This window comes from Tachyglossus aculeatus, chromosome 21, assembly GCF_015852505.1.
Source record: "Tachyglossus aculeatus isolate mTacAcu1 chromosome 21, mTacAcu1.pri, whole genome shotgun sequence".
In the NCBI taxonomy this organism is placed as follows: domain Eukaryota; kingdom Metazoa; phylum Chordata; class Mammalia; order Monotremata; family Tachyglossidae; genus Tachyglossus; species Tachyglossus aculeatus.
Genome location: NC_052086.1, coordinates 61,160,219 through 61,182,554, shown reverse-complemented (window position 1 = coordinate 61,182,554; position 22,336 = coordinate 61,160,219). Strand labels below are relative to the sequence as shown.

At 44.9% G+C, this 22,336-nt stretch overlaps 1 protein-coding gene across 1 annotated transcript in view; it reads right to left on the bottom strand.

Annotated features, from left to right (window-relative positions):
- The window catches only part of MAD1L1 (mitotic arrest deficient 1 like 1), a 588,396-nt gene that overhangs the window by 375,998 nt on the left and 190,062 nt on the right, over positions 1–22,336 (bottom strand). The window contains exon 10 of the mRNA XM_038763361.1: positions 22,133–22,277. Coding sequence (XP_038619289.1) covers positions 22,133–22,277 — 145 coding nt within the window. The remainder of the gene's footprint in view (positions 1–22,132; positions 22,278–22,336) is intronic.

Below are 22,336 nucleotides of genomic sequence, written 5' to 3'. Positions count from 1 at the left end.
CTACCTGACTCAGCCCCCCACCACAGTTGGTGGGTGCCCATAAGGGAGTACGTGACCCCTTGGAGGGGACACCCCTCCTGGATGGCAGACTCAGCCAAGCCCGGATGTTTCCAGTCCATGCAAACTCAGCGGCCTTCTCACCCCTCCCCTCAAACCAGTCGTCAGTGGTCTTCTGTGGCGTGAGCAGGGCTTTCTATGAGGAAAAAAAAACTGTGAACGGCGTGGTTCAGTGGAAAGAGCCCAGGCTTCAGAGTCAGAGGTCATGGGTTCAAATCCCAGCTCTGCCAATTGTCAGCTGTGTGACTTCGGGCATGTCACGTCACTTCTCTGTGCCTCAGTTACCTCATCTGTAAAATGGGGATTGACTGTGAGCCCCCCGTGGGACAACATGATCACCTTGTAACTTCCGCATTGCTTAGAACAGTGCTTTGCACATAGTAAGCGCTTAATAAATTCTATTATTATTATTATTACTACAACCCAGCAAGCTACGAAAATGATAATGCAAATAACTGTGGTATTTGTTAAGTGCTTAATATGTGCCAGGCACTGTACTAAGCACAGAGATATACACAAGGTAATCGGGTTGGACACAGTCCCCGTCCAGCATAGGATTCCCATTTTACAGATGAGATAACTGAGCCACAGAGAACTGAAGCGATTTGCCGAATGTCACACAGCAGACAAGTGGCCGAGCTGGGATTAGAACCCAGGTCCTTCTGATTCCCAGGCCGGTGTTCTAACCCCAGACCGTGCTGCTTCTCCAACCTAATACTCACTATGCCTCATTTTCATCTGTGTCGCCACTAACCCCTTACTCCACGTCCTGCCTCTGGCCTGGAACTCCCTCCCCTTCCATATACAACAGGCCACCACTCTCCCCATTTTCAAAGTCTGATGAAAATCACATCTCTTCCGAGACAGAGAGAGTCAGCTTCCCCAACTAAGCCCCCATTTCCCCTCCTGTGTCCCTGCTGTGTCATCCTTACTTTGGATTTGAACCCTTTATTCACCCCATGCTCAGCCCGACAGCACTTATGTATAAAACTACTTTATTTTAATGTCCACCTAGACTGTAAGTTCCTTGGGGGCATGGAATATGTTCACCAACTCTGTTATTGTGTACTCTCCCAAGTGCTTAATACGGTGCTCTGTCCACAGAAAGAGCTCAATAAATTAGACGGATTGATCGATTGACTGATCGGCACCAGGTCTTTGGCTCGCCCTGCAGCTCACTGTGGGAGAGCATAACCCCGAGGCCTGGGTGACAGCCTGAGGCTGGAAGAGCTGGAGCAGCGGGGGTGAGCACCAGGGTGAGCGCCAGCAAGGCCGAGGCTCTGGTCAGGGACCACTGCCTCGTCAGGGCCAGGCTTCCCCCTTGCTGCACATACCAGAGAGGGGCAGCCGATCCCTGGGTTGTCAGCGGAGTCCCCGATCCAAGCAGCTCAAGGTTGGAAATAAATCCTCCAAAAAAAAGGCCGCTTGGAAGCAATTCAAAGCGGGTGAGCCCATTGTTGGGTAGGGACCGTCTCTATATGTTGCCGACTTATACTTCCCAAGCGCTTAGAACAGTGCTCCGCACACAGTCAGAGCTCAATAAATACGATTGAATGAATGAATGGATCGGCAAGTACTCTTTCACTGGCACTCCGTTCAGACCACTTTGCCTTATTTCCACATTTCGTTCTGAGGTTGTTTAGGGAGGTGTGCCTTCTAAAATATGCCCGAAATCAAATGACACCACAGAAAAAAAAGTCTTTAAACAAATTTTAGCATACGGCAAGGAAAAAGGAAAACGGAATAGAGTCCACTTCTTTTTTCTTCAGTGTGGCTCATCTCAAGTCTCTAATGGTTGTCCTTCCCTCCCTGCACCACGCAGAAACCTCTCACCATTGGCGGGAAGCACTCAATCAGTGCTCTCTCTCTCTCTCTCTCTCTCTCTCTCTTCCTACTACCTATATTCTCTCCTCTCCCTCTCCATCCCAGGCCACAACTTCTACCAACTTACTATTGGCCTCTTCTTCACACCCTCCAACTGGCTTGGAACTCCCTCCCCCAACACATTCAAGAGTCTATCATTCTCCCTATCTTCATGCCCTACTAAAACCACTAAAGGCCTTCCTTTCCAAATATCTCACCTCCCCTACCCTATCTCCCCACTTTCCATTTCTAATCAATGTACTCGAGTACTTAATAAGCACTTGGCTACCCCCTTCTTTCCCCTACCGCATTTAAGTACATATTTTCTTAACTCTGCTGCTTCCCACTACTTGTAATTATTTCAGTGTGCCTCCCCCACTGGTGTCTACTAAGTCCCAGGCATTTAGTACATTTCTCAGCACAGATTCACTACTCAATAATTGCTACTGACTGATGAACATGTTATTTATAGATGACCATTTTATATATACCAGCTACAATAAAAGTGAATAAAGGGAAAACCGACCGGTCTATTTCTAGATATACTGGATTTGTTATTGCTTTTGTTCGGAAGTATTTACTCCTTTCTCTGGAGCTTTATTGGTAGCTGCTCACATCACTGTGACATCAAATTAACCAAAAGAATATTAATGACAGTATGACTCATTTTTGGTTATCTACGACTTAAAAACACTGAAAACATACATGCACACTTTATTGCTACTTAATAACCATTACAAATATCTAGCACTGGCAAGGGTCTACATGATTTAAAGCTCCATGAGAACTTAGTGAGAAAAATGGGCAAACTAAACTATGTGAAAGCAACTGCCTTTTTGGAACTCTTGTATACAAACACCAGAATACTAATTGAGGCGAAAAAGGGACACCAAAAAGCAACATGAACTAAATGCTGCCTTGAAGACAAATGCAAGCCCCAATATTCACAAAAGCACACTTCCCTAAATCCACCCCCATTCACCAAAAAGCCATCCACTTCCTTACCAAAACACATCTCTCTTTCTGTCACTAGAAAGACAGAAACGACTAGGTTAAAACGACAAAGGCACCTGCATACAAATAAACTTGAATTTCCTCCAACATACAAATTACCTTGAAAACCCAAGAAAAAGGTTATCAGAAAGAAAGAGAACTTATTTGATTTCTTTTAGAGTGGCTGTCCAACGTAGCTTAGGCGTAGAACACAGGTGCTTGGAAAGAAGGAAGGAAGGAAGGAGGAAGGAAGGAAGGAAGGAAGGAAGGAAGGAAGGAAGGAAGGAAAGAAGGAAGGAAGGAAGGAGAGGGGGGAGAGAGAGAGAGAGAGAGAGAGAGAGAGAGAGAGAGAAAGGAAAGGAAAGGAAAGGAAAGGAAAGGAAAGGAAAGGAAAGGAAAGGGAAGGGAAGGGAAGGGAAGGGAAGGCAGGCAGGCAGGCAGGCAGGCAGGCAGGAAGGAAGGAGAGGGAGGGAGAGAGAGAGAGAGTGAGAGAAAGGAAAGGAAAGGAAAGGAAAGGAAAGGAAAGGAAAGGGAAGGAAGGAAGGAAGGAAGGAAGGAAGGAAGGAAGGAAGGAGAGAGAGAGGGAAAGAAAGAAAGAAAGAAAGAAAGAAAGAAAGAAAGAAAGAAAGAAAGAAAGAAAGAAAGAAAGAAAGAAAGAAAGAAAGAAAGAAAGAGGAGGGGAGGGGAGGGGAGGGGAGGGAAGGGAAGGGAAGGGAAGGGAAGGGAAGGGAAGGAAGGAAGGAAGGAAGGAAGGAAGGAAGGAAAGAAGGAAGGAAGGAAGGAAGGAAGGAAGGAAGGAAGGAAGGAAGGGAAAGAGAGAGAGAAAGAGAGAGAGAGAGAGGAAAGAAAGAAAGAAAGAAAGAAAGAAAGAAAGAAAGAAAGAAAGAAAGAAAGAAAGAAAGAAAGACAGAAAGAAAGAAAGAAAGAAAGAAAGAAAGAAAAGAAAGAAAAGAAAGAAAAGGAGAGAGAATCAGAACCGGTAATATCCTGTTTGAGTTAAGCCCCAAGAACTGGGTCAAAGTTCCATTGCTTGAGGCACCCATGGTTTACGGCAGAAAGCTCCAGCGTGAAGACACAGTGCAACCCAATTCCACTCAAGTCACTGACTACCGATTCATAAGCAGCGCAGCTCATAAATCAGGATAATTTGCAAAGAAGCTATTCTTGCAAAACCCAATTCACTGATGCACTACTGTTCCCTTTGGATGGTCTTGCCATATTAAATATAAAAAATTTAAACTAGGGTAAGTGAGATTAACTGCACTGAAATGTGTTAATTCTGGTCCTATGCCACCAATGGCTCAAGGTGTTGGCAAAGCTGGTCAGCACAGCGAACAAGGCCCCCAGACTCTAGGAGGGGAGCAAACTACCGAGATTCTGTGTGCTCTAACCTGACTTGCTGGTGTTCTACTTATAAGTTACTTTGTTCTTCCTTGAGCAGCTGGGGGCCAGGATGGGCAGCTCCAAGCCGTCCTCTGGATGAGCAGCTTCGAGCTCAGGAGGGAAGTCCAAAAGGGTTGAAAGGAGTTAGTACGTGGCAGGGCCACACCTGCTGCTTCCAGCCTGGCTCAGCCAAAGTGGAAGCCTTCACAGCCCCGAAGATGTGGGCTTGACTTCAGGGTGGAGCACGGTACGGCCACTCCTCTGAGTAGCTTGGATCCCACCAACACTCCCTGGGTGACTCTGATAAATTCATACTGGTAGGGGCCCAGTCCATCCTAGCTTAATCCAAGAAAGTAACAGTGATCTGCCTCACTGGGCTGATGAGGGGAATTACTAAAAGCCAGCACTAAGGACTTAACAGAGGTAAAGAATGTGACGATTACAGATGAGGCCCCAGGCTGGTAGGAGTAAATTCAATTAGGAGAACCCAGTGGAACAAATAGCTCAAAGAGGACTTGAAATACGTTTCAGCACAGCGGTGGACCTTGCTGCTGAATCCTCTGGCCCGCTAACGGAAGATGGAAATGAATGAAATATTCACAAGGAGCTTAGACCGCCTTGTAAAAAATCCTTGAGGATAATCACTAACTGCTCTGCAGACAACGCACCAAAAAATCCAACACAAAAATTATTTTTAGCAGCAACGCTCTGGAGGCTGCTTCACAGGGAGCTGTTTCTTTGACTGTGAGCATCAATTTTCACCTGCAACCTACTTTTCTCCCTTTCAGGATCAAGGTTATTCAGCTTTGAATTTCTTAGAAGTTTAGTTAACACAGAAGGATGGCAACTCCAAGAACATGAAACAATACTTTTTAACATAGACTTAAGCGTCCAGACTCACTTAAAGGAGAGGGAAGCCACACAGAACTGCAGTATCGCTTCCTGACAAAACTACTAATGAACAAGTCTACACAGCACATAATAAAGTGGAAACTAGGCAGTTACATAGGGGAGCTGATTAAGCAATTTGCAAAATGAGTCTATTCATTCCACAAGATGGAGTTTGGGGCCTTAATCATTTGAATCGGCTGTCACAGAGGATCGAATTAACCAAGTCTCTTTATAGTACAAAACATGTAAAAGTAGCAAGGCACCTTGCCCCTTTTCCACAACAATAATAATAATAATAATAATATTCGTTAAGCACCTACTATGTGCCAAGCACTGTTCTACGTTTTGAGGTAGATACAAGATAATCAGGTTGGATCCAGTTCCTGACCCACAAGGGGCTCACAGTCTTAATTCCCCACTTAACAGATGAGGAAATGGAGGCACAGAGAACTGAAGTGGCTTACCTGAGGTCACACAGCAGAGAAGTGGCCAAGCTAGAATTAGAACCCAGATCCTTCTGACTCCCAGAACGGCACACTGCAGACAGGGCGCTTACAGAGCACCTGCTGAGGTGGGGAATGCCAGCACAACATGAACCACAAGTGCAAAATCAGAGCTAGTGGGATCAGTCTTCACATGGTTCATGAGTCCATTATGTGGTGGACTTGCTAATTTGGAGACACGACTACCCAAGATTAGTTAGCCGAACCCCAAATGCTTCCTCTGCCTTTTGAGGAGGGCTAAATCTAAAGAGGTTCAGCAATCTCCTAGGGTAATATCTTGTTGGATTACTGTGGAGACCCAGGAGGGTCCCAACAACAGCTAAAACAAGCTGTTTGTAACTAGAATCCAGTGTGAAAACTGGTAGTCCACCTTCAAAAAAGTGCTCATTAAGCCAGAGGCCTGCTCAGATACCAAGAGTGCTGCTATGAGATGCTGCTTCCTCTTCATCAGGCAAAGGACCGATATCGGGCTGTTTACCTATAGGACAGTAAAGTTCAAGGAAGGGGTAAGTAGGAGAAAATAACTGTGGTATGTGTTAAGTGCTTAGTGTGTGCCAAGCACTGTTCTAAGAGCTGGGCTAGATACCAGAAAAGTCAGTCATGTACAGTCCTTGTACCACCCAGGGCTCACAGTCTAAATAGGCTGGACAACTGGTATTGGATCCTCATTTTGCAGAGGAGAAACCCGAAGCAAAGAAAAGTCAAGGACTGGCTCAAGGTCATTCAGAAGGCAAATAGCAGAACTGAGATCAGAAGCCAGGTCTTCAGACTCCAGGCCCACACTCTTTCCCCTACACCAAGTTGCTTCTCTAATCACCCTGGGCAATCCTTCACCATCACTGGAAAAAACAAATCAAGTTCCCCCCGCCCCATTAAGTCTTTATATACAATCTAAGAACACTCACCCTCTTCTCTCTTTCCCTTTAAAGTTGGACCTAAGTTGGGTAGAATATACAGATGGTGTTGGAGTATTTATAAAGTGATCTAACAGAACAGAAAAAATCCAACCCACCTCTTGTTGGGGCTGGACTGCTTTACCCAGTTTATGTGCCTTCATTTTGGAAAGTGTTATTTTTTAAACTTTCATTGTGAGAAAAAATAATTAACACTGCTTCGAGTTACTAATTTTAACTCCCTGTGCCGAATAAAAATAGAACTGTCTTCATCCATCAACCAGTTGCTTATATTTTCAGTTGGTTTGAAACACCCACTTTACAGAGCATGTTGGTAGCAGTTATGTTCATTTCAGCAACGATTCACCAATATAAACATTTCCTTTCACATACTGGGCCTCATGGTAATTTAACTGCGGGGAGGCATGCAAAGTCAGATCAGAGATCAGCATCTTTTGCAGAGATAATCAGGGAATGGACATAAAAACAAAGTAGGAGAGCAAAGAGTCTTTAGGAAATGAATGTTCAAAGAAGCTTTGGCATATTTTCTTCTAATTCCTACATCATTGCCCCAAAGTGTATTTCCTGACTGACAGAAGGAGGCTGCAAAAGAGACATTAGCAGGTCACTGATGGGGAGGGGTCCTTAGAGTGATACAAAATGCACTGAATATTATGTTCACTCGGGACAGTGTCTTCCTCTTGATCCGTCCTTTCCCCTGGGTCAAAACTAGACTCGTACATAATCACTATGTCCGATGCGGTAAGGGGCTTCGGGGATCTCCATCCAAAGGAGGATACATGGGCAACCATTGAAGGCTTTTGAGGAGTGAAAGGATATGGAATGATGGGTCCATACACCCTAACCACACCAGAAATCAAATTTCCCAGTGCCTCCCTACCCAGCTCCTCTTCAACCCAGTTTGGACCAGAAGTGAGCCTGAAAGTGCAAGTGGGAGAGTACTGCGAGAGAGCTGAGTTCAGTAGAGACAGTGGTGTTGAGGATGTCAATTTGGTCAGGAAGGAAAGGTAGTTTAGGTACGGAGGCTAAATAGGGAATGATGACTTGAGAAAACTGGATGGGGGTCAAAAGACCAGAGGTCTTTGTGGAGGAACAGGACAGATTTGTAGCAAGGTGGTGGGGGAGAGAAGGCAGGTGGGGAAGTTGTGATCAGATAGAAGGATTTCCGAGGTGGTGAGGGTAGAGACTGTACAGCGACTAGAGTTGAGATCAAGTGTGTGTCCAACTTGGACAAAGTTTGGAGAAGGAGGTCAGTGGAGTTGGGGAGTGATAAATGTTCCTGATGATCCTTCCTCTGCCCACTTTCTCTAAGGAAAATGAAGTCCCCAAGGATCACTGTAAAAAGAGAGAAGGAATCTGAAAAGGGGATCAAAATGGCTCAGAAAGTTGGAAGTGGGGCCTGTGGGATGGTAGGTGACTGTGACTTCTATCTGGAGCTGGAGGTGGACGATACGGGCTTCGAAGGAAGGGAAAGTGAGGAATGGGGGAGAAGGAATGGTGCAACATGTGCCCCTGAGCCACTCTCCACCCCTAACTACACGCAGCCCAAAACCTCCAAAGAGTTGGACCAGCCCAACCCCAAGGTCTCAAAGGAATCCCAGGCCAAGCTTGGCCCATGCAGGGGTCTACAGCTGCACCTCAGCGACGTACAGAGAGAGGCTCAGGATCAGTACAGCAATTCTCTGCACCAGCCTGACTTCAGCAAAGTCAATGGGAGGCAAAGACTGGCACTCTCCCCTCTGCAACTCTGGCAGTCACACCGTTTAGCCACTCTGGTATTCATAAGAAAAACTGAACTTAGTTTTCTGAGTTATGAAAATCCTCAATAGTCCACAGCAAAGAGCAAACTCCTTTCTGCTACAAAAGAGTTCTGTTTCTCTGTTTGTTTGAAAAATATCTACCTAAAATTCTGCTGTCAGATATCATCCAGAAGCTATCTTAAGGCCACACTGGAGGAGCCTGTGTGAAAAATTTCCCCCAAGCCCTGCAGTTCACGGTCTGGTCCATGGACATTGCACTTTTCCTGTGAAGGTATCAGTTACGTGACGTGATTACAACCAGGAGAGCTACCCTGGTTTAGGGAGTGAAGGAAACCCTAGAGGAGGAGACAGAATCTCGGTACCTGCCTAGGAAGCAAGAAGAATTGGTAAGAACTAGAGGTGTAACACAAAGGTCCTGGGGAAGGAGCTCTTCCTGGGGGTCAGTCTCAGTCAAGAGGAGCCACCAAATTCAGACACGCTTCTCCTTAGTAGTGTCTAGCACATAGTAAATGCTTAACAAATACCTAAATGATTGCTAGTCTCCTTTTCAGCTCGAGGTGTGACCATACTTTGGGAGAACAGAGGGAGCCAAATGGAAATCAGGTGTGTAATTTGGAGGAGGAAACCGATTAGATATTCAAAATCCTGGTAGGCAATATCATTTTTTTTAAACTCCCTTAATGTACAGTTCACCATATTCTTCTCCACCATCCTCTGCTTCTTTTTTTTTAAAAAAAAGAACAGCTGCAGGAGATGGTTCACAAGCCATCTCTTGACCCCGAACCAAACCCGACCAACCCTATCTTAATAAACATCTTCAAATTGGAGAAGGATAAAAGGTATTTTGTTTTGATTTCATTAAATTTCCTGAAATTGCTTTTCTCACCAGAATTTCTCTGCCGTCGCCCAGTTGCAGCTGCCCTCAGAGAAGGCTACTGCAATAATATTTCTGACAAGGTTGGCTTTCTAATAATTCTGCAAATGGCATTTTCCAATAACAAAACAGGTGGATTCTTTTTCTTAAATAGATATAATAAAAACGTCAGCCTAGAAAGGTAACCTAAAAGGGTGCTATATTAACACCTGAAAATTAAATTTGAAGCCAAAAAGATTCTTCCTTATCTATGAAAAAGAGAGGGGTAATCTTCTCTGAGTAGAGCAAATGTTAAATCAGAAACGGAGAGCAGAAAAAACTTTCACAGTCTCTTCCACTATTGGCTGTTCTTAACAGACTTATGGCTAAGTAAGGAAAAAAAAAACAAACAGAAAAAATTCAATAAAACAGAGCAGGCCAGATCCAAACTTGGATGGCTTTGGCATTAAATACCAGTTGTGGTCGAGACACGTGTTTCTTCACTGTGTGCTCTATAGAAGCACACGGCAGAGTGAGGCCCGGAATGAACCAAAGGGACAATAACAATGATAAACGCAATTTCTGCCTCTTTATAAAAAACGTAACCCTGGAGCTTTCTAGGGTTACAGGACCCAACAACCAGCATGGCAAAATTGACCATAATGATCATGGTTTGCGTAACATCTCCCATTCCCTCTTCTGCCTGCCAATAGTGTTCGCTGGAGCATGCAATGCAATAAACTAGTAAGTGGGTTAGAAGTGCAGAAAGCAAAAGCGACTTACTTGCAGGACCTATTTGCCGCCAAAGGGACCACAACATTGTGCCAGGGCTGGGCCACAGTGCCATAAACTGGCAGACCTTGTTAGTGGCTATCCCTCTTCAACAGGGACATATGGAGCACACAGTGTTTAGCATGCAGTAAGCACCCTCAGTGGGTGCTGTGAAGAATATGCCAGAGGCAATATCCTTTCCCTCAATAAAGCTTGCATTCTCTAAGCAATCTGTTTCTGCTTTCCCTGCATAATAGAGAAGCAGCGTGACTTAGTGGATAGAGCACGGGCCTAGGAGTAAGAAGGTCATGGGTTCTAATCCCGCTCTGCCACATGTCTGCTATGTGACCTTGGGCAAGTCACTTCACTTCTTTGGGCTTCAGTTACCTCATCTGTAAAATGGGGATTAAGAGTGTGAGCCCCAGTGCTTAGAATAGTGCTTGGCACACAGTAAGTGCCTAAGAAGTAACATCATTTTTATTATTATTAGAAGGCCTATCTTTGATATTCCTGCATAAAATAACCTAGCTTGAGAACAGCCAAACACACACAGGTGGGAGTTCAGTTGACAAACTGACTCTCGGTTTAAGGCGTACTTCCTCAATCTTTTCAAAAACCTTACCGAGACCCAAACCCAAAAAGGTTTAATCCTTGCTCTTGCATCAAACTACGGGCTAGCCAAAGTCAGACAAAGGAGAAAGAAGTAACTATCTGGAAACCCATTCAATTTGAAAAGCAAAAATTACTGCCAGTGTTCATTTACATACAGGACACGTTTCCATTCACATCACCTACAGTGATGAATTCCAGCCATTCACGCTATCCCGCTTTCGGCCCCAGAGACACCTTGTGGAGCTCCTTGAAACCCATAGCTAAAAGTTTTGCACCAAGGAATTTAGTGAGGAAAAAAATCAAGTATTTTGGAGGGGTTAGTGACTGCAACTGGGAGTAATGTTACACTCTGGGAAATAAGGAAACTTGTACCTAGTGTAAGCCCACAAGGACAGTATCTGAATCACAGCCACCCTGGATGAAACCAGCTCTGAGATGCTTCACATCTTTGAGTCTTTCATTTGAATGAAAGCCGGAATGTGCTACCACCCAATCCTGACTTTCCACTAAAAAGAACTACCAAATCACCACAAAATGAGAGAGCCACTTTACTCCAGTGGAAACAGCTGGGATATGATACATCCATCTCCTGGCGTGCAGGGAATGTGTCCACCAACTCTGCTGTATTGTATTCTCCCAAGCACCTAGTACAGTGCTCTGCACACAGTAAGCACTCAATAAATTCGACTAATTGATGATGATCCACAAACTGCGGATCCTTCAAGCATAGTTACTCTGAGGCACTAGATTTTTTTATTGAGGTTTAAAGACAAGAGCATCAAACTGAGATCAAAATCTAGCAGAGAACGAAGGGATCAAACTTCTCTTCACCCAAAGCTTTGAATGACTGACAAAGGGCTCAGTGACAATCTTGGGTCAATGCATGCTTTCTGAGAACTGACGGGATAAACAAAGTGCAGAGCACAAAAAGAACTCATAATCTGTGTGTTGGGCTGCCTTCAAGCTATGCAACCCGATGCAGGACTAACAAAAGATAGGCTTTCTATGATGCAGGGCAAGCAGAAACACAGTGCTTAAAGAATGCAAGCTTGATTGAGAAAAAGGACACTGCCTTTAGCATGTGAGTAAGCACAGTCACTGAGGGTGCTTATTACATGCTAAACACTATAATGGCAATGAGAAAATCATTTCTCATAAAAGCCAAACATGACATACATACTGCCTCAACATGCCTGAAGAATTTTTTTTTAAAGAGCGGCTCTCATCCAAGGAGAAACATATGGTCTCTGAACTGCTTTATACGATAATTATTATTCCAGGACTTTCTCCATATATACTGACATTTCTGATTACTATGTGTTGATCTAATGATTTGGAGGTGTTATACAATGGTTTTGTTGTTCTCGGAAGAGTCAAATTCTCAACATCCCAGCATACAGAATAAACATCCTTTTACTGAAGCAGAACGACACTAGGTTACAAGAAAGCGAAAACCTTCTCAACCTGGGTTCAGAGACAGAGAAGACTGCTACCTCTTTTATTGCTCATGAGAAAGGCACCTGGTTCAAGTTCCTGATTACTCCCCTGTGCTCCTTTCAACAAAGAACACATCTTCTGTGGTGCTATGGCACCTCTCACCCATTAAATCGAACTGGAGATATTAAGGCAATATTTCAGGGGCATTTTAATTCTAAACAGCAAATAATACTCACAAGGTCCGTGACTCCCCTTGTAAAGCATCAAATATTCTCAGTGACATACAGGAACATGAGTTCTTATAGCTTGCCTTCTTCCTAATGACCCTGAGAGTTTCACAGACTGTGCAACTTACACTGGCTGGAATGAACGAACTCACAGCAAGGGTTCTATCAAGTTCCCACTTCCTTGCCTCAGAGCAGGCAAGCTCTTCCGCAACCAACAATGACAGCACTGCTCAATTCTGACAAACCAATAGGCTGAAAGGTGAGGAAAATTACCTTGTTAACACTTTTCTGCCCTATTCAATAATTGAAACCAATGGAATTGCTGCTAAAAGAATGAAATGATTTCAAAAAAACTGGAGTTTAAAAAATTATTGGGAATCTTCTGCCCACAACATCCCAGTGAACATCTGAGCCAGGGCAGCAACAATAATAATGAATAATAATTACATTTTTGTTACATGCTTACTCTGCGTCATGCACTGTACTAAGCGCTGGGGAAGAAAAAAGGTAATCAAGTCCCATTCGGGGCTCACAGTCTAAGTAGGAGGTAGTGAGTCCCCATTTTGTAAATAAGGGAACTGAGGGGTGGGCTCAAAATCAAATTAGCACAATACCAGGGATGAGCTGTCCATTTCTCCATTTTGCCATTAGAGTTAATATGTGTCCTGGAATGCGGTTTTTGTTATCTGTGACAAATACTCTTTTTCTGGAGTAAAGTGCTGGAATTGGGGGGGGGGGGGGTGGTAATTGGCTCCCATCGTAACTTTTTTTTAATGATGTTCGTTAAGCGCTTACTATGTAAAAGGCACTGTATAAAACACTGGGATAGACCCAAGATAATCGGGTTGGACACAGATCCTGTCCCATATGGGGCTTCACAGTCTCATTTCCCATTTTTCAGATGAGGTAACTGAGATATGGAGAAGTTAAGTGACATGCCTAGGGTCAAACAGCAGACAGATGGTGGAGCCAGGATTAGAAACCAGGTCCTCTGACTCACAGATCTGTGTTTTTTTCACTAGGCTATGCTAGCTTCATAGGGCATTGAGGGGAGGGGCAAGTGCACAAATGGGGATTGGCAGCTAGACATTCCAATGGATTGCCAAAAATGTTCTATGAAATCTAGCCATGAAATTGTCTGTGCCTTCCTGTCAGTCCCTTGAAAGTTGGAATCATTCAGGAAGGATCAATGAGCAGAGAGAACCACTCTCTTTCTTCATCAGACCCTCCCTGAACTCCTCCAAGGTAAATTTCTTGCACCCATCTTTAATTGCAGGTGATAAATCCACTTAAGACTTTCAAAAACTTTTCTTCATACTCAGACTTTCACAGTCTCTGTTGGAAAAGATGAAAATGCTTTAAGCCCCTCCAAGACTTGTGCTACAGAACTACAACAAGGAATTTCCCTATTATTATGGTACAACCATTTTGAGGGGAAGGAAGTTCATTGCCGGGCTGCAGCCTAGGTGCCCGACTCCTTCACCAAAATATACTGCTTTCCCCAGGGAAACCTCACTTGCATAATTGGACTGCTGACCACTTGCAATTCAATTAGTATCAATGCCAACTCTTGGCTCAATCCCCATATTTACAAATTTTCCGGGGGTGGGAACTGCTCCTCCTTGAATTACGGCATCTGCCCCTCTCCGGTGAGCTTGGTTTTAGGCAGTCATTCAGTCAATAATATTTCTTGAGTGCTTACTGTGTGTAGAGCACTGTCCTAAGCGCTTGAAAGCAGAGTGGCTTAGTGGAAAGAGCAGGGCTTGGGAGTCAGAGATCATGGGTCCTAATTCCGACTCCACCACTTAGCTGTGTGACTTTGGGCAAGTCACTTAACTTCTCTGTGCCTCAGTTACCTCATCTGAAAAACGGGGATTAAGACTGTGAGCCCCACATGGGACAACCTTATATCTACCCCAATGCTTAGAACTGTGCTTGGCACATAGTAAGTGCTTAACAAATACCATTATTATTATTATTACAATAACAATATAACGGACACATTCCCTGCCCACAATGAGCTTACAGTCTAGATCACCAATAGCCTTGCAATTTGGAGGTATTTGGGGGGATTTTGTGAGGAGTTTTTCTTTTCAGCAAATAACGTCCTCCTGGAAATGTATTCTTGTTATTCATTTTCTATAAATAACGTGATTCCGCAAGTGTTGAATATTACTAGCACTCTTGAAATAGCCCGTTTCAAATGAGAAAATGGTTTGTGTTCACCCAATCCTAGAAGCCAATTTCCATTTGCTTAATATAGTCATGATATTTTACCAAGGTAATTATACTCTTAGCTATCAGTAACAATTAAACCCTTAGACTGGAGATGCTTAATAAAGGTCTCAAAATAAAACTGCACGTTCTAAACACACTATTTAAATGTCAAGCGTGCAAATAAGACCTTAAGGTGAAAATACAGAACCAAGGACCAGAAATCGGCATAGAGTATTTTAGCATGAAATCAGGCTCTATCTCACACTCAGGACCTTGGACCTTGGATTACTACACTAGAGAAAGGGCAGTAGTGCTACAGGAAGAGGCAAGTCTAACATTGTAGGCAAGCTAAGAAGACCAAATCAATCAATAGTATTTACTGAGTATTGTACTAAGCACTTGGAAGAGTACAATACCCCAGATTTGGTAGACATGCTCCCTGTCCACACTGAGTTTACAGTCTAGAGGAAATGCTTAATATGGTCGGTGGCCTGGAGGAGATGAAGCTTTGTGTGCGTGTTTGCGAATGCACACACAAACACATTTGATGTATATTTTTGTAATTTTTAAATAAAGAGATGAAGGGGCAAAGTTGAGAGACCAGGCTCCTAACACTAAAGGTGCTCTAGGCAAAAAGTCTAAAACGTGACTGAAGTTAAAACGAGGTTAGTCCAAAGACGTATATAGGAATCCAAACCAGTTACAAAGCAATCAGGTGGCAAATCAAGCCATGAATTCTGAATCTGCTATGCTTAATGAACAGTTTAATCACACGGCTCCGTTTGATGGATCCCTGCAGTTCTAAGCCTCAGGAGTTACTCGTACGATTGGTATTGATCGTTCAAGAATATGCCTTCGAGGGACAATCGGTATAAATAATCAGCCAGTGCTAGTTAATCAATACGCACTTAATCCCTAACTCAAACCAACACCCCAAAATAAAGCATGTGTCTAGGTGAAGCCAGATTTAAACCAGAAAATACAATCATCAATTAACCTGCTGAGCCAGAGAAAGAGGGAATGGAAATTTTCTGCCTTTGGAGATCAGGGTAGTGAACTTCAAGGACAGAAAATCCTCAAGCAGGAAGCAAAAATAAAAAGCTCAAACAAAACATTCAGGAAATTTGATTCAAGCAGCTTAACAAGTCCAGACACGGGAACGACACAGAAACAGACGAACTGCTTCAAAAATTACAACAACTCTAATATCAACCCCAACTTCTGAGTCTTTCATTTAAAGGGCATCATTTGACACTGAAGCTGATGGATCTGAACATTTAGTGGACTAAAGACTGACTAAATCTTGATAAATATTCCTTTTTAAAAGGGAGAGTGCTCACTGCCTTGCACCGGCATCCATAGCAACAGTGGAGCTAGCAGGACTTCTGGCTGCTCCCCAAACGATTTTACTCTTTATCCGGCTTCAGTAATTCAGGCCATCCAAAAAGGGAGTCAATTAGCTATCTGATCAGATACAGCACCATCCCTCAGAGGTGACAGTGCTTCTTCATTTCTTTCATGCCTACCCAAAACAGGAGGTGTGGCTCCAAAACGGCAGCTTTGGATGCACTGTAAATAATGAAAGTCACTCAGCAGCCTGATCCTATCACTCCCTTCTGAGATGGGACAGACGCCTCAGTTCGTTGTTGAGATGCGTGAAATGATAAGGGACATAGCACAAATCTGAGAATTGAAAACTGGAGGGGCTGCAAGGGAGTTGAGCAGTAAAACAGCAACCTTGGCCTCTCACCCTATCAAACCACTGAGGAAAAAAAATCAGGCACTCCCACCATCTTCCCCTGAGGATGACCCTCACACTCTCCCTTACCTACCCCTTATTATTCAATTTGAGCCCCTTGTGTGTCAGGGAACATGTGGAATTATCACCTGTGTAACTTGTTTCCCAGGTCTTAGGAGAGTGTTTGGCATACAGCAGGTGCTCAATAAATATTACTATCACTCCCACTAGTATTATTATACGGTGCTAAAGCAAAGCAAAGTTTGAACAGGGGTAAGCGAGGATCTAATGGAGACTGGCTCTGACCCCACAGTTCCAAGCCCATGGCAAAGCCAGATAGAAAAGGAGCTAAAGGAACCTCTAGCTGACCATTTCAGTTGCTTTTCTAGTCACTTCCTCCCTTTTGCCTTTACCTAGCCTATATCCAAAGGATATCAACTCTTTTGTCTCCGCGACCATCACCCTCTAGACCATAAGCTCATTGTGGGAAAGGGATGTGTCTGTTTATCATTGTAGTGTACTCTCCCAAGCACTTAGTACAGTGCTCTGCACACAGTAAGTGCTCAATAAATACGCTTGAATGAATGAATAAGCAAATCTGAATTGCTGTTAAGGGGCCCACTGATGAATCCACTAAACAGACCATGAAATGGAAAGAGGTCATACTGGCTCCAAGCTTCAATCAATCAATCAACCAGTCAATGGTATTTAACTGAGCATTTATTAAGTGCAGAGCATTGTACCTGGAAGAGAACTACAGAATCAGCAGGCACATTCTCTGCCCATAAGGAACTTACAGTCTAGAGGGGGACCGCCTGAGTCCTCCTTTCTGTGAAGGAAAGTCTCTGCAGTTCCCTCACATCCCTCCCCCAAAACTTCCAGCTCTGGGGCTCGAAGCATGGGGGCCAAAAATAAGGGAAGGAAGGGGCTGCAAAAAGGAACTAAGAACAGCCCTGGAGCACAGCTGGGAAGGGACTATGTAGTGACATTCCCTGCCCCTTTCCACTCGCATCCTTCCGTCCCCCTGACCACCCTAACACTCTCACACTCAAAGGTCCTTTAACTGTCTTTTTTCCCCTTTCCCACTTCATTTCTACCTTTCCCCTCTCCACCTTCATTTCTAAACATCGAAGCACGGCCCAGCAGAGCCGAGTTCTGAACCCGCCTTTTTTTTCCACCTCAATTTATTTAACCCTTCACACTTCTGAAGCTCACGTGGTTCCCATAGAGAAGCGGTGTGGCCTAGATAAAAGAGCTCAGGCTTGGGAGTCAGAGGACCTGGGTTTTAATCCTGGCTCTACCACTTGTCTGCTGTGTGACCTTGTGGCAAGTGGCTTAACTTCTCTGAACCTCTGTTTCTTCATTCTGTAAAATTGGGGGGTTCAATACCTGCTCTCCCTCCTACTTCGACCTTGAGCCCCATGAGGGACAGAGACTGTGTCTGACCTAATTATTTGGCCTCTACCCCAGCACTGGCCCTAAGTAAGCACTTAAAGATTACTTTACGTGCGTTTGGGCCCAAAGAAGCTTCCTCTCCACTCCCACACAAGCCACTGGCTACTGAAGCAGCACGTCTGGTTCAAGCCCTGAGCCCTACTGGAAGTAGGCTTTCTTCAACAGTGGCAGTGAAAGAAAAGTCTACAGAGGCAGTGGAAGAAGAGCAGAACCTGGTAACTGGCATTGCTCCCTGGAGATAGCACAGGTGACCCCTCTCCACCCAGGAGGAAAAAAGAGTTAGAAAGAGGTCCCGGGCTCCTGTACCCAGCCTGCGTACAGCCGTGCTGGGACGAATAATCCCGACTATCAGTGAAAATGTGGGGAAGGCAGGGGGACTGAATCCACTACAGCACTGGAGATCTGTGTCTGAGCAGTTCCCTAACCCCATATCGGAAACATCAAACGTGGCAATGGTTCCTAAACCCATTCGACGCGCAACTGCCTTTCCTTCCTAGAGATAGCATAGTTCACCCCACTCAGCCCAGGAGGAAGAGAGAGACAGAAAGAGCCCCCGGGCTTCTGTACCCAGCCTGTGTACAGCCATGCTGGGACAAATGGTGGCATCTCTTGTCTCCTTTGTTCTTATGAACAAACCCAGACCGAGTTCCAGCTTTTCCTCAATCCTTCCTCGGGAGTAAAAAGTGAAGATTTAAGTTCTCATCTTTAGGTCCTGATTTTTAGGTTGAATTGAGCCTGGAGCCTGACAGATTCAAGCTCTCTTATCTTTAGACCCTGATTTTTAGGTTGCATTGAGCCTGGAATCTGAAATGGTGCCCTGTGAAAAGACTCCTTCCTCTACATAGAGGGATGAAGCCGTGAGTTCTTGGTGGAAAAAAGACATTTCTGTCTATATCCCCTGCTTCTACATTAGCCTCAAATGGCATATTAACAATCCTCCTGCTCACCCGCCCCCGCTAGGAACATTTTAATTGTCTGAGCCTCACAATGCTCAGGTCCAGAGCTGAGGCAATAAAGACTACAACTTATGGGAAATTACCTGGACAGGGCTGTGCACAGCAAGATGAGTGCCAAGAGGCTGGAAAATGAAGGCACCTGAAAGAAAATCCGTGACATCACAGCTGCCTTTTTAAAGCAAAGAACCCCAGCTACAATTTCCAGCCTAAATAACTTACTGACATTTCATTGAGATAACGCCTACTAGGCAAGCAACAAGGCTGTGGGTATGGCAAGAGAGGTTTGATGAAAATGATTCAGAGCTTGAAAAAATTACTTGCACAAAGCCCAAAATGATCATAAATACCTTGTGGTGCCTCATGATGAAAACAAATGTGAGACTAATGAGAATCTGAATCATGAGCTGGATGTCAGAAAAGCCAAGAAGGGTGCACAACCACTGCTGGGATGCCAGGAGATAAGCAGTGTGGCTTAGTGGATAGAGCTTGGGCCTGGGAATCAGAAGGACCTGCATTCTAATCCCAGCTTCACTTCATGCCTGCTATGTGGCCTTGGGCAAGTCACTTCACTTCTCTGTGACTCAGTTACCTCATCTGTAAAATGGGGTATGAGCCCCATGTGGGACACGGACTCTGCCAACCTGATCAACTTGTATTTACCCTAGTGCTTAGAACAGTGCTTGGGACATAGTAGGAGCTTAACAAGTACCATAATTATTATTATCAGTCTGAAGACATACAGAATTTTGCTGGCCATCACCAGATCCATGGCATTTACTCATCAATAAGAGTGCTCTATCATCATCATCAACAATGGTATTTATTGAGCACTTACAGCTTGCAGAGCACTGTACGAAGTGGTTAGGAGAGTACAAAACAGAAGAGCTGATCAACACATCCCCTGTCTAAGCAGAGAGGCCTGGTGAATAAAGCACAGATTTGGGAATCAGAGGACCTGGGTTCTAATCCAGTTTCAGACACCTGTCTGCTGTGTGGCCTTGGGCAAATCACTTCACTTCTCCGTGCCTTAATTCTCTTATCTGTAAAATGGGAATTAAGACTATGAACTCTATATGGGACATGGACTGTGTCCAATCTAATTAGCTTGTATCTACCTCAGCTCTTAGTACAGTGCCTGGCACATTCATTCATTCATTCATCCATTAATTTAATTGTATTTATTGAGTGCTTACTGTGCGCAAAGGTCACCAATGACCTCCTGCTTGACAATCCAATGGCTCCTACTCTATCCTAATCCTCCTTGACCTCTCAGCTGCTTTCGACACTGTGGACCACCCCCTTCTCCTCAACATGCTATTCAACCTTGGCTTCACAGACTCTGTCCTCTCCTGGTTCTCCTCTTATCTCTCCGGCCGTTCATTCTCACTCTCTTTTGTGGGCTCCTCCTCCCCCTCCCATCTCCTTACTGTAGGGGTTCCTCAAGGGTCAGTTCTTGGTCCCCTTCTGTTCTCTGTCTACACTCACTCCCTTGGTGAACTCATTCGCTCCCACGGCTTCAGCTATCATCTCTATGCTGATGACACCCAAATCTAAACCTCTGCCCCTGCTCTCTCTCCCTCCCTCCAGGCTCGGGTCTCCTCCTGCCTTCAGGACATCTCCATCTGGATGTCTGCCCGCCACCTAAAACTCAACATGTCCAAGGCTGAGCTCCTTATCTTCCCTCCCAAACCCTGCCCTCTCCCTGACTTTCCCATCACTGTTGACGGCACTACCATCCTTCCCATCTCACAAGCCCGCAAAGTTGATGTCATCCTCGACTCCGTTCTCTCGTTCGCCCCTCACATCCAATCTGTCACCAAAACCTGCCAGTCTCACCTCCACAACATCAGCAAGATCCACCCTTTCCTCTCCATCCAAACCACTACCCTGCTCGTTCAAGCTCTCATACTATCCCGACTGGATTACTGCATCAACCTCCTCTCCGATATCCCATCCGTCTGTCTCTTCCCACTTCAATCCATACTTCACGCTGCTGCCTGGATCGTCTCTGTGCAGAAACGCTCTGGGCATGTTTCTCCCCTCCTCAAAAATCTCCAGTGGCTACCAATCAACCTACGCATCAGGCAGAAACTCCTCACCCTCAGCTTCAAGGCTCTCCATCACCTCACCCCCTCCTACCTCACCTCCCTTCTGTCCTTCTCCAGCCCAGCCCGCACCCTCCGTTCCTCTGCCGCTAATCTCCTCACCGTGCTTCGTTCTCGCCTGGCCCGCCATCGACCCCCGGCCGACATCATCCCCCTGGCCTGGAATGCCCTCCCTCCGCACATCCACCAAGCTAGCTCTTTTCCTCCCTTCAAAGCCCTACTGAGAGCTCATCTTCTCCAGGACGCCTTCCCAGACTGAGCCCCGTCCTTCCTCTCCCCATCCTCCCCCTCCCCATCTCCCCATCTTACCTCCTTCCCCTCCCCACAGCACCCGTATATATGTATATATGTTTGTGCATATTTATTACTCTATTTAGTTATTTATTTTACTTGTACATATCTATTCTATTTATTTTATTTTGTTAATATGTTTTGTTTTGTTCTCTGTCTCCCCCTTATAGACTGTGAGCCCGCTGTTGGGTAGGGACCATCTCTATATGTTGCCAACTTGTACTTCCCAAGCACTTAGTACAGTGCTCTGCACACAGTAAGCACTCAATAAATACGACTGAATGAATGAATGAAATACTAAGCGCTTCGAAAGTACGATTTGGCAACAGATAGAGACAATCCCTACCCTATAACTGGTAAGCACTTAACATATATCATAAAACAAAACAAACACTACCACAGCAACTGTTGAATACAACTGGTTTAACCCTCATCACAGGCAGGAAGGGAGCCCCATGAAGGGGCAACAACTCAACATTCAATCATATTCTGAATTGTACTTTCCAAGCGCTTAGTACAGTGCTCTGTACACAGTAGGCACTCAATAAATACTATTGAATGAATGAATGAACTCAGCAATGACCCAAAATTAGTGAACTGAGCACAAAACAATTCAAACATCTCAGGATGCTTCAGTCAACTACATAGGACAAAACTCCCAGCGGTGAAATAGTTCCTGCTTTCTAGAGGAAAACTGAGTTACCCCCAAACAGACTGCAATTCCCATCCTCAACTCCCAGGGTCGAATTTCCTCCTCTCACACCTGGACGTACAACCAGATTTGACCCGATCCACTTGGAACATTAAGTGGAAAATATGAGTTGCAGGGTGCTCACTACCTGACCTAGGTATCTCAACGATTTCCCATTTGGGGACACACAGTCTTTTGTGACTCAGTGGTCCAGGATCTTGGGGACACCCATCAGAAACAGGCTGGGACCAAGAGAAAGACTAAGCTTTCTGCAAAATTACTTCAGACAGAAGATAGGTGCAAAACAGGCCAGAGTTTCTGGAAAGTCTCAGTCCTGAAGATGCCATCTGCCATGCATTCAAATGTAAAGGCCATCACGGAGATGTTTCTCCCCAACTCCAATTTGGCTCCCTACCTTAGTGAGTAGGAGGTTTCGCTTCTGCAGGCGTCGGACCATGGCCTCGTTATAGTCCCGCTTCTTCTTCTCCTCCAGCAGCTGACTCTGGATCTGGAGCATTTCCTCCTGGAGCTGCTGCCGAGCCTTTTCTAATACTCGAGCACTACGAGAGAATAAGAACACGGTCACTTTTCTGTTGGGTGATGACTCCTTACAGTACGG